At 32.1% G+C, this 12,790-nt stretch overlaps 1 protein-coding gene across 1 annotated transcript in view; it reads left to right on the top strand.

Moving 5' to 3' along the window:
* The window catches only part of LOC115880982, a 43,740-nt gene extending 34,397 nt beyond the window's left edge, over positions 1–9,343 (top strand). The window contains exons 6-7 of the mRNA XM_030898327.1: positions 4,831–4,945; positions 8,672–9,343. Coding sequence (XP_030754187.1) covers positions 4,831–4,945; positions 8,672–8,870 — 314 coding nt within the window. The 3' untranslated portion in view covers positions 8,871–9,343. The remainder of the gene's footprint in view (positions 1–4,830; positions 4,946–8,671) is intronic.
* The last annotated feature ends 3,447 nt before the right edge of the window (positions 9,344–12,790 follow it).

The raw sequence follows: 12,790 nt of genomic DNA, 5'->3' as shown, positions 1-12,790 counted from the left end.
ATGGGGCTGCAAATATATTGTGTTGTGTTTTCCTATTTTCTTCAAGGACCAAGTGAATATTCATAATTTTTGGCCATTTTCAATAACATCAATGACTTTTGCACAATCTTCGACACTAAAAATCATATTCAACCGTACACAACAATTACCACCAAAGCCACCTTGCCATTATGAAGAATAACATAAAAAAATAACAAAAATTGAAAAAGTTGCAAAATGTTTGCGGCAAGTTCATTTTGCTCTTAAAAATTAACAAAGGCACCAATTCGAAAAAATAATGCTTTAGGAAAATTTGCTCACGAAATTGCACAGGGTGTTTTAAAGATAGGGTAAAAAACAACTCTTTGATTAACCCTGTATAATAAGTCAAATACTAAAGTTTATAATAAACTGAACTTACGAATTAATGTTGATACATTTATAAAATGTAGCTAAAAAAGTCAAGGAAATAGGGCTAAAAATTAAAAAAAAATATCATTAAAAAAAACTTAACCAAAAATTCTTCCGTTGCGTTTTTTACATCTTAGGGTATATTGTGATAATTTTTGTGTGTTTTAAATTATGTGAGATAAGAATCATAATAGAAATAATAGAGTCAAGAAAAAAAATAAAAAAACTAAAATAATTAAATAACAATATTAAGAAACAAAAATAATAATATAATTTTATCGTACGAAAATTAAGATAAAGAAGTCTATATTATTACAAGTCTATATTATTAGAAGTCTATACTATTAGTAATAGGTGGTTTTTATTTCATTTGGAGAGCAGCTGTATCATACTTTTTATTTTAAGATATACAGGGTGGTCCGAAACGTGTTCCGGAAACTTCAGCATATTTTACTGATAAAAATAAGTAAAAAAATTCATATAAATGTATGCCCTAAAATGATTAGTTTCGGAGATACAGGGTGTAAAAATTTCATTTTTATTTCGATTTTTTTCAAAAAATTTCTGAAGTAACGTCAATATTTGGATGAAAATTGGTGTCTGGGAGTTTTTTGACATGATAAATTTGATTTTGATGTCAATATGACTCCTATTCGTAGGGGGCGCCCCCTACATGCGTTTTAACTGTTTTGAAGAGTAATAACTTTTTGTCCGTACCTGTATAAAATTACTGAGTGAAAAAATATACATTTCCGTGATTTTCTACGTAAAAAATGTCTCTTGGTAAAAATCGCTACGAGCGACCGTTCTCAAGACATTTACAATGGAAATAGTCAATACATGTCATTATTGACTAAAAATAAACATGTTGAGTAGATAGTTATTTGACTGAAATGCGAAATTTTGGAACTTTTTATTTTTTTAAACTAATCATAAATTTTTCTTCGAAAGAATGATGATAAAACAGTTTCTGTTGAACTTTTGGCACAAAAACATTTCTAATTTATGATTTTAGTCTAATAACTAATTAGTCAACATGTTTAATTTATGTCAATGTTGACAGGTATTGGTAATATTCCAAATATCTCGAGAACCATTACTCGCTATTTAACTAGCTAGTTTTATACAGGTACGGACAAAAAGTTATTACTCTTCAAACCAGTTAAAAATACGTAGGTGGCGCCCTCTATAAGTAGGAGTCATATTGACATCGAAATCAAATTGTCATGTCAAAAACCTCCCAGACACCAATTTTTATCTAAATATTGACGTTGCTTCAGAAATAATTTGGAAAATATCGAAATAAAAATGAAACTTCTACACCCTGTATCTCCGAAACTAAGCATTGTAGAACATACATTTATATGAACTTTTTTACTTATTTTTATCTGCAGAACATGCTGCCGAAGTTTCCGGAATACAGTTCGGACCACCCTGTATTAAGAGAGGAGATATGATTAATTATTTAGTTTGGAATAACAGTGACAGTATTTCTATAAAATATATTTGTTAAACAACATAGAAAAATTAACTAAACTAACTCTAAATTATCATACGTTTTTTTGCAACGTTGTTTAATCGAGTTAACATGCTTTTTACTTTTAAAAATATCCAAAGGCTTTAAAAAGCCATTAATATCGCCTCGCGCGGGCTCTGATACTCCAGACAATTTAAATCAATTTTCGTTTTAATAAGCCTTTAGCTGCTCGATTTTATACCAATTATCACCTATCAATAGGCCTAAAAGGTTCCATTGACATGAAATTACTTTCTTTTTTCTGCCTTCCTGTGTTCGTTTCCAAATTAGTCATTCGTATGCGAAAAAAAAAAGGTTGAAAGTCACTGTACTGAATATATGAAGTAAATTGCGCTCTTCATCATGGTACAAAAATGTAAAATGTTAAATTATGGAAATGCCTTTTATTTACCTTGATTGCGATGCTACTAATAAAGTTCATTTTTACCGTTGAAAATATAAAATTACCAAGAACGGTATTACCAGAATATACTAAATAATATACCTTTATGGCGGGTTTACTTTTTTGAAAAAATCCTGGATATTTCGCTACTGAAAGAGGAATCTGAAAAAAAGTTATTTTTTTTCTAAACACCACTGGGTAGAATCCAGATGGATACTAATAAATAAATATACAGAGTTGTTAAAGGACTAGATTTTTACAAATTGTAAGTTTTGGGTTCGTTGAAGGACTATTAGAGCTACAATATAAAAATATTTTTACAGGATACAGAGTGTTCCAAATAAATAAAAAATATCAAAGTTAAATTTTTTTAAATTGAATACTCTGTATATTATTACATTTCTAGTTTCTACTATTAAAATAAAAGTAAATTTGATTAAGGTTTATCACACTTAAACCTTACCGTTTTTGAAATATTTTGAATTTTGTAAAATTGCATTAAAAATTTTATGGCTCCGTTTCTCCAAGTGTATCAAAGTTTTTAATACTAAATATTTACTGAAGTTTATTTTTATTAATCAGTTATTTTGTCGCAATAATAAAAATAATACTACCTCATAGAGAGTACCTAAAATATATTTTAAATAATTTCTCGTTTTAAACGGCAATAACTTGTTTAATTTAAATGGAACACCCTGCATATTTTAGGAGAATCGGATGCACGATTTAATTTTCTATAAAATTGCATTATATCACTTTTTATCTATCCATTCAAGTTTTTGTAGAAAATGCATTTTCTTATAATTTAGACCTCATTTATCAATATACCCACGGAATATTGATATTTTTGATTGTTTTTAAAGCAACAAATGTACAAAATATACAGGCGCTAAAAACTATAATATTACTAGCCCATTTGTGTAAAAAAAAATATTTAAATCTTTATAAAAGAGTATACCATTAATTAAATGTACCAATATTATTTCCGCCTAAATCTTAATTAATTAACAAAATATTCTAAATAAATGTGGATCTAAATCAGAAATCAATATAATAATAAGTTATGAAAATGATACTGTTATAAATAAGCATTCATCAAAAAATGAAGTAACGTTTTTAAAAGGTGTTACTTTCTACCACACTGTCTAATATACTTACAAAATACAGTTTTTTTAGTAGGTATTTGAAGCAATTATTATTAATCAACGCAAACAGTCAATTAATGTAGTTTGAATACTGGAATCATATTAATTGGTCTTCTTAAAAAAAATTAAACAGTTTTTTTTTATTTTTAACGAAATAAACGAACTATATCGACAATGTCAGTATCTGTACTCTTTAAAAATTTGTTACGTCCTTAAAAATAAGCTAAAATGTCAATATTCCATGGGTATATTGATCAATGAGGACTAAATTATAAGAAAATGCTTTTTCTACGAAAACTTGAAGAGATAGCTAAAAAATGGTATAAAACAATTTGATAGACAATTAAATTATGCATCTAATTCTCATAAAATATAGAGGGTATTCCATTTAAATTTAACAAGTTATTGCCGTTGTTATTGTTGATGTTATAGTAATTATTTAAAATACATTTTTAGACACTCTGTATAAGGTAGTATAATTTTTACTATTGCTACACAAAATTTAGTTAATAGAAATATTTCAGTACAATATTTGGTTTTAAAAACTTAAATGCGCTTAGAGAAATGAAGCATTAAAATTATTGGTGTATTTTGACACAAACCTAAATATTTCAAAAACGGTGAGATTAAAATGCGGTAAACCTTAATCAAACTTACCGTTATTTTAATCGTAGAAACTAAAAATATAATAATATAAAACATTGATATTTTTTATTTATTTGGGACACTTTGTATCTTGTAAAAATATTTTTAAATTATAGCTCTAATTCAACGAACCCAAAACTTTGCAAAAATCTAATCGTTTAGCTACAATAATACTCCTGTCGTATGTGGTTAACAACTCTGTATACTAAATAATAATACAATATATTAATCAATTATTTTAATGTATTTCTAAAATTTTATGAATATTTTAGATTTTAATTCAAAATTGAGAACTAAAAATTATCAAACAATGTGCATTTTTTATGTGCAAACGAAGGAAAACAACCGAACCCCTGGAAAGCATTTTTGAAACCGTATTTTCCATGTAGGAGTAAAGGAGAAAATGAAAAATCAATGATTAGAAATCAAAAGAATTGTATTTCCAGATTTTTCAATTTTCTCTAATCAATCGCAAAAACTTTAGTATGAATATAAATTATTTTTTCTCGCAAATAGTTTAAAAAAAACTAAAAATAGATATATTCGTAAAGCAGGTTAATGCCAATAAATGTTAAACAAATCTTTCTCCACAAATCTTATTTCCTTACTATCAACACGTAAATAACTTGGAGCGTAAGATTTATATCTCGATTTAAAATCAGTTTCTCCCGCTTTATTGGTATCCTGTTCCGTCGGCACATTGACTAATGCTGGGCGGGTTTCTATTTCAGGACTTATTGCCTACTTTAAATTCTGCAAGCCGAACCTCCAGTCCACCTTTGGCCCCGGCCAGTTTGCCGGACCCCATTACAGTCCAACGGGAGTAGCCTATCCGACGCATTTTAGGTAAGATCATTTTTCAATTTCATCCTCTCGACGTCGATGAACATTAACATGCTTTTTGTCAATAAATATTCGTCTGAACCATACAGATTTTAATAATACGAAATTATGATTTACATTAAATAAGAACCAAGCAAATTTTATCCAATAACTTAATGTATGATTGCAACAAAAATATTCCTAAAACTAAAAGAGTTTCGGACTTCTGGCTTCGATATTTTAATGAGACTTTTATAATCTTGAACGGAACCGAAGACAGTTGGATTCCTTTTTTATCATTTTAATTCACAAAATGACTCAATCAGATTCACGATTGAGAAAGAGAAAAACTTCTGTCTACCGTCTCTGGATGTTAAAAATAAGCAATTCAAAACAAAATAAAGCACTAATTTACCAAAATGTTTTACTTTTGCACTGGACTATGTTGAATGTAGAATGTTTAGGGGGGAGTTAATCACCGCAATCTTATATATCTATTGTGTGTTCCCCTTTCTTGAGTTATAACCAGTTATAACTCCTCATACAGTCTCAAGGCTTTAGCAAAAGCCAGTATCTGAGACGGCTCCACGGAGGCCAGCTCTCCATGCTCGACATCAGCCGTACCAAAATTCATGGCACGAATGGTCGTCGTCTCGGCGCACTCAGTGATAAGATGTTCTGGTGTTTCCCCATTTTCCCCACAGAATCTGCATTCGCCGTTGTTTCTCAGCTTCAGCCTACTGAGGTTTTCGTTGAGGAGACAGTGTCCTGTTAGAAACCCCGTGACAATCCGAAGATTGTTTTTACTTAAATCAAGGAAAACCTTTGATTTATCTCGGCCTTAAGTTTCGAGGAACTTTTTCGAGTGTCTTAGACCGTTGGAGGACACCCAATCCAAGTTACGGATGGAGTCTCCCAGATTCATCAGTTTCGCTCTCAGTTGGTTCCCGTTTGGAAAACAGAACGGTTCTGGTCCAGTTAGTGGAGTATTCGCTTCTTTCCTAGCTAGATCATTTGCTTTTTCATTGCCTTCTATCCCTTGGTGAGCAGGCACCCAGAGTAGGAGGACTTTATTTTCTTTGTCTTATTTGTTGAGCTTCTCTAGGCATTCTTTGATCAACTTCGAATTGATGGTTACTGAGTTGATCGCGTTAAGTGCTGCTTGACTATCGGATAGGATAGCAATTTCCTGTTTTTGATAGGTCCTATCTGATTGTACGCATCTTTCGATAGCGTAAATTTCTAGCTGAAGGATACTGGGGTAGGTGCCCATTGGTTCGGAGTATTTAGTTTTCGGTCCAAATACTCCTATCCCTGTCCCTGCTATGGTTTTGGAAGCGTCAGTATACCACGTTATGGTATGGTCTTTTATATGCTGAGTAAGCGTTTCTTTCTTCCAATCCTTTTTATTACTCAATACCACAGTGATGTGTTTCTCAAAGTTGTAAATTCTTAGTATGTCATCCATTGGGAGTTGGAGAAGTGGAATTTTCTTTTTGAGGGCGTCCCAAGCCTGACCTGAAAATTCTCCCAGTACTGTTTCCGTCAATGACCATTCTAATCATTGTCGCATTGGCATAACTACCGACGACAATGTGCAATGGTGTTAGGTCTAGAATGACCTCAATTGCTGCTGTTAGACATGATCTCAAGGCACCTGTGACCTGTGATGCAAATACATGCCAGTCTCTGTACTTTGCACAGGTTTTGCCGTGCGTTGCTGTAATTTTGGATTCCAAGCAACTGCTCCATAAGTAATCATGTGTCTTACTATCATGGTATACATCCAGCGCAAAATGTTAGGACAGCAGCCCCACCTATTTCCCGCCAGTCTTCTGCTTATCATGAGAGCCTTTGTGGCTCTAATGTTCTTAATATGTCTGTTCCAGAGAAGTTTAATATCCAGGGTTATTCCCAGATATTTAATTTCCCTGTGATGGAAGTATTTCCTTTCCATATAGATGAATTCTTTTCAAGTTTTTCAAACTTCGCTTTCTGGTGAATGGCACTACCGCGGTTTTATCTGAGTTAATACTCAGCCCGACAGTCCTGCACCATCTCTCAGCGATGCGGAGTCCTCTTTGGATAATATCAAACAGGGTGCCTTCATGTTTCCCCCGTGCAATGATGACTATGTCATCTGCATAGCCTATGCAGTGTATTCCCGCTAAAGTTAATTCTTCCAGTAGTTCATCCACTACCAAGCTCCACAGTAGTGGGGAGGTCACTCCACCTTGTGGAGTTCCTTGTGTTGTTTTAACAACTACAGTTTTGGTACCTATCTCAGCCTCTGCTGTTCATGTTGAGAGCATTTCCCAAAACCAGCAAATTATCGTACTGTTCACCCCTCTTGTTTCAAGAGATCGCTTGACCACCTTGTGAGATATATTGTCAAACAAGATGCAATGTCCAAGAAGGCACACAGTGCTGTTTCATTGCTATCCAGGCTTGCCTGTATTAGCTCAGTTAACTGATGCAGAGCAGTTTCTGTGGATCTGCCCCCTCTATATGCATACTGACTATCGTGCAGTGGTTTAACCTGTAGATGATTACTCTAATATGGTTGTCCACTACTTTCTCAATGGTTTTTAATACAAACGATGTAAGACTAATAGGCCAAAATGATTTGGGGTTAGCCCAGTCAGTTTTGCCTATTTTGGGTATGAAGATGACTTTCGCTCTTCTCCAGATGGTTGGTATATATCCCACCGCTAAGCTGCTTCTGTTGTGGACTATGTTAGCATCATCGGCAGATGATTCAAGCTTGAACTTTAATAATTATTTGCTGATGATGCTAACATGGTTAGCGAAACGCGCATCCAATGCAAAAGTAAAGTGTTTTGGTATATTGTAGTGAATTATTGTTTTATTTTGCTGTTGTAATATCATAGGTTCCTAATCCAACGATAATAAAACATATTGTAAAACAATCAGAATCGATTATTCATTTTTTTTTTGAAGATTTGTCAAACAAATTTTATCAAATATCAAGTCTCAGGTTGCAACTAAAATATTCTTGCCGATATTTAATTTGACATGGAATCCATTAACAAAAGTAGTTTTGTGATCACCTCTAAGAGATCTTGACTAACTTGAGAAAATTTACAAAATTAATAGGTATTTTTCATTTCCCACAACATTTAACAACGGATATCTCCGGAACAAAAAGTAAAAATCTCAAAAACCACAATATATCTTCTTTTTTTCTTCAAACTAAAAAATAAAGTGAGTGATTAAATTTTCAACTAATGTATGCAATTGACTGATAATACCTTTACTCGCTAGAAGTTGTAAATATCTTTGAACTAGACTCCCAAAATACACATTTATTTTTATGGATGTTATACTTTTTAAAAATCTAAATATTACAATAACTGTTTTTATAGTATATACTGAATATGAGAATTCTATTTCAAATGATTATAAAAAATACCCCAAGACACTTACCTAAAATTGTTCCTTGAGCTTGACGTTATTGAGATTCGGAAGAGTATCTGAATAGCAGACAAAACACAAGAAGAAAATCTTCTTAAAATTAACTGTTGGGAGATTATTGATTAATAATTATAATATATTTATAACACTTAGGAGTACTTATCTTATACCTTTTAAAAATCCTCAATATCACAATGTCCCCTATATGTTATCTGATGAGATAATACTCTCTTTTCACAATTATTGCTTATTTAACAGAACCCTAAGAACGCTGTAGCTACAAGCAAAGAATTAATCGTATTTCTTCATTTTTAGAGAGCAACCATCCTTCATAGAACCCCATTCGTACCAAGGACAGTACTCTCCCGCCCATGGACATAATAACTTCCACTTCAGGGATGACGATGCCGCCCAACAACTAGCCTACCAGGGTTGGAACTACAATAGAAACACAGGATCCAACATCCAAGCTGAACCTGCAGAACCAAAGAAATCCATCCTGCCTGACTCATAAATATTTGTGGGTTGGGATAGTTTGAGTTTGAAGATAGAGAATAGATAGAATATTTATTTTATATTTATTTTGTGATATTTCATCTAAATGCTTGTAAATATAAGTTAATTGGTATGCCATCAAGATTGTAATACCGGTAAATATTAAATGTAGGTAGTATATAAAAGTATTTAAGATAAACGTATTTGTATAATCTTAAGTTATACTCGTAATATGAAAAACTTTTTTTTACTGAAACATTTGAGTTCACTAGTTGTTTAAATTGAAGAAAACAGTAATAAACTGTAAGGCAATTGAATAGAGTTAATAGCCCTATGTTAGTATTTATATTCTAGTAATTTGTATCATTTATTGTACAATATTTGAATCTGTACATAAAATATAACTATATTTATACTAATTTGTTTAAATAAATCTAAAACAACTGTGTATTGCGAGAAGGAAATATACTGAACTCTGTAACCAAAAATTTGATTGCAATCTTAAATAGAAATAAAATCATGTTACAAAGTATTTATATCTCATATTAAACCTAATAAATATAGGTATTGTTAAAAATAACAGTAAACATTCGAGTATATTTAAAAAAAGATGAACGAAATTATTGCAAAATCTACAGTAAGATTAGCCATGAAAACATCATCAATACGGGAGGAATCAGCAACGATGAACTAGTGATCCTAAAAAAAGAAAAAGGGAAGCAAACGAGGCACGAGACACCATTTGCAACTTGGTTAAGCCGTAGGTCGCTAAGAAACGCCCTCTCGTCGGCCCTGCGTATGCCATTAGTAATGTATCGAGGGCAGAATAGGTTTGGGAAGAAAAAAATATCTTGACTACGGAACATAAGACAGTTTACGGACATGCGTGATCTACAAAAAGAGGGCCGGGCTAAATGGTTTTGGATACTTTGCAAAATCATAATATTGACATTAAAGATTGGCGTGGGCAAGGTTATGATAATGGCAGCAACATGAGCGGGCAATATAAGGGTGTACAGGCAAGAATTCTGGCCATGAATCCCTTTGCCTTGTCTCCTCATAGCCTGAACTTATGTGGTGCCAATGCAGCAGAATGTTGTTCTCAGGCTGTAACTTTTTTTGGAACAATTCAAAAGCTCTTTAATATTTTTAGTGCTAGCCCTTCAAGGTGGGAGAATTAGAATAAAATTGACGCCTCTCTTCATTCCCTTTCTACGACTCGCTGGTCAGTTAGGGTAAAAAGTGTAAAACCAGTAAGCGAAAATCTACCTGGAATAAAAGAGCTATTGGAGCTAAATTTATCAGCAGAAGTACGGGTTGAACTAAATGGAATTTTAACTTATTTGGACTCCTTTGAATGTCTTTTAATGGCTTCATCGTGGCTAAAAGAACTTACCGCTATTAATTATAGAAGTGTTATTCTCCAGGCAGTGTCAGCTACTTTGGACATTGAGACTAAAAATCTAAGTTCATTGCTTCAAGATCTTAATCTTATAAGAAATAGTTGGGCAAATATTTTAAATGAATGTAAACTAGTAGCCAATAATTTAGGAATATCGACCAACCTAACTACATCCGAGAAAAGAAAACGCAAAAGAAAGATTTTTTTTGATGAAACAGTATCAACTGATTCATTAGAAGGGCTTGATGGGGAAGAATATTTTAAAATAAAAGTGTTTTATTCAATTTTAGATGCTGTGATTTCAAATATTTCGACCAGATTTGAAGCAGCTAAAAATATTGTTGACATTTTAGTGTGTTATGGAGATTTTTAAGTTTAGATGATAAAGAAATTGAAGAACAGGCCAATTGTCTTCAAAATCATTACGTCGCTGATATCAATTCACAATTCAAGGAAGAAATAAAACATCTTAAAAAATCTGCAAATTTTCTAGACACTGAAGTCGCCCCATTAAGCCTTTTAAATAAAATTCACAAATTAAAATTGGATTCTTTGTTTCCAAATATAGTAATAGCACTAAGATTACAGTTGAGGGTTGGAACCTTTGGTGTTACACAGCAAAATAAAACACTAAATCACCACAATACACCAAAACACTTTTACTTTTACACTGGACGCGCGTTTCGCTAACCATGTTAGCATCATCAGCAGATGATTATAAACTAAAATACAATCTACAATTGGAGCGTTTATATACTCGCTCAGTGAGCACAGAGTGGTAGAAGGAAAATAAGGTTGTTATATTAGATAAAAAAGACTATTACGATAAGGTTAACAACTTAATCGATAATGGTCCTTACCTAAAATTAAAAAAGAATCCTTTGTCTAAGATGGTAACAGATGTTAAAAAAAACTTTAAAAGAATGTAACAACCTTATTGATTTTTCTTTAAAGAGAAAATTGCAAGTATCCAATCCCTCATTACCAAAATTGTATGCGTTGCCAAATATTCATAAACCGGACAAGTCTATGCGCCAAATTGTTTCGGCTGTAGGTTCTCCGACTTATAATTTGGCAAAATGGTTATCAAGGGAGTTCGAAAATTTACCTAATCATGAACCTTCTTTCTCAGTTAAAAATAATATTGAATTCATAAACAAAATTAAAAATATAACATTGCATGAAGGTGAAATTTTCGTCTCCTTTGATGTATCTTCGTTGTTCCCAAGTTTTCCAATTCCACATACTTTAGGCTACTTGAAGGAATTACTGAACGCAAATGGTCTCGACAACAAAACTGTGATTGAATATATTGAGCTTACATCATTATGTATGAAACAAAATTGTTTTCAATTTAATAACAACTTTTCTGAACAGCGGGAAGGTACAGCAATGGGTAATCCATTGTCTCCATTTTTGGCTAATGTATTCATGAGCAGGTTTGAAGTGGAGATTAAGAATCAGTTTGAGTATTTTCCAAGAGTATGGTTTAGGTATGTGGATGATATTTTTGCTGTTTTTGACACACATTCAGACACCATAGATAATTTTATTTCTAAGTTAAATAATCGTTTTCCTTCCATTAAATTTACACATGAAATTGAGAACAACGACAGATTACCATTTCTAGATGTATTAGTTATTAGAAATACTAATAATTGCCTGGAATTTTATATCTACAGGAAAAATACCACTACACGCAGATATATTCCTAATGAATCATATCATAGTATTGAACATAAAATGGCTAGTTTAAATTTCTTAGTTCATAGATTACTTAGTTTTCCACTTTCCAACGAAAGATATGAAATAGAAAGAGATTACATTAGGAATGTAGCTGAGTGTAATGGATATTCTCCTTCAGTAGTTGATAAAATAATTAGAAAACGTAGGTATAGGTTAATGATTTCTGAAAATTCGACTTTTCAAGTGGAGAAAGATACGTCTAAATATTTTTCAATACCGTTTGAGAGACAGTTATCCCGTAGTATAAAAGGAATTTTTAAGAATGTCAATTATAAACTTGTGTATAGTGCTAATAATAAATTACAACAATTATTAGGTAATCCAAAGGATAAAACACCTCTACTGGAAACGTCGGGTATTTATGAAATTTCTTGCAAAGATTGTAATCAGAAATATGTTGGGCAAACTAGAAGATCAATATTAACTAGATTTAAAGAATATTTAGCTCAGGTAAGATATGGTAGACCTGATAAATCTTGCGTTGCCGAACATATTGTTAATAAAGAACATTGTATAGATCTTAATAACTTAAAATTACTTAAACAAGTCTCAAATTACAGGCAATTAGATGCATATGAAAGCATCAGAATCAATAAATGTAAAGATAGTATGAACACAGACAACGGTCCAATTCCTTCAAGTTCTTTGTTCCAACTACTCTAGTGGCGGAAATCTAACTGTTACGCTCGGTGGGTTCTGACTCGGTTGGCTAGATCTTGCCACGCCCACTCTGTGCCCACTGAGCGAGTATATAAACGCTCCAATTGTAGATTGTATTTTAGTTTATAAGC

The sequence above is a fragment of the Sitophilus oryzae genome, unplaced genomic scaffold, assembly GCF_002938485.1.
Source record: "Sitophilus oryzae breed Bouriz unplaced genomic scaffold, Soryzae_2.0 scaffold_168_pilon_pilon, whole genome shotgun sequence".
In the NCBI taxonomy this organism is placed as follows: domain Eukaryota; kingdom Metazoa; phylum Arthropoda; class Insecta; order Coleoptera; family Curculionidae; genus Sitophilus; species Sitophilus oryzae.
The sequence above is the reverse complement of the archived record's forward strand: the minus strand, read 5'-3'. Positions and strand labels throughout refer to the sequence as shown.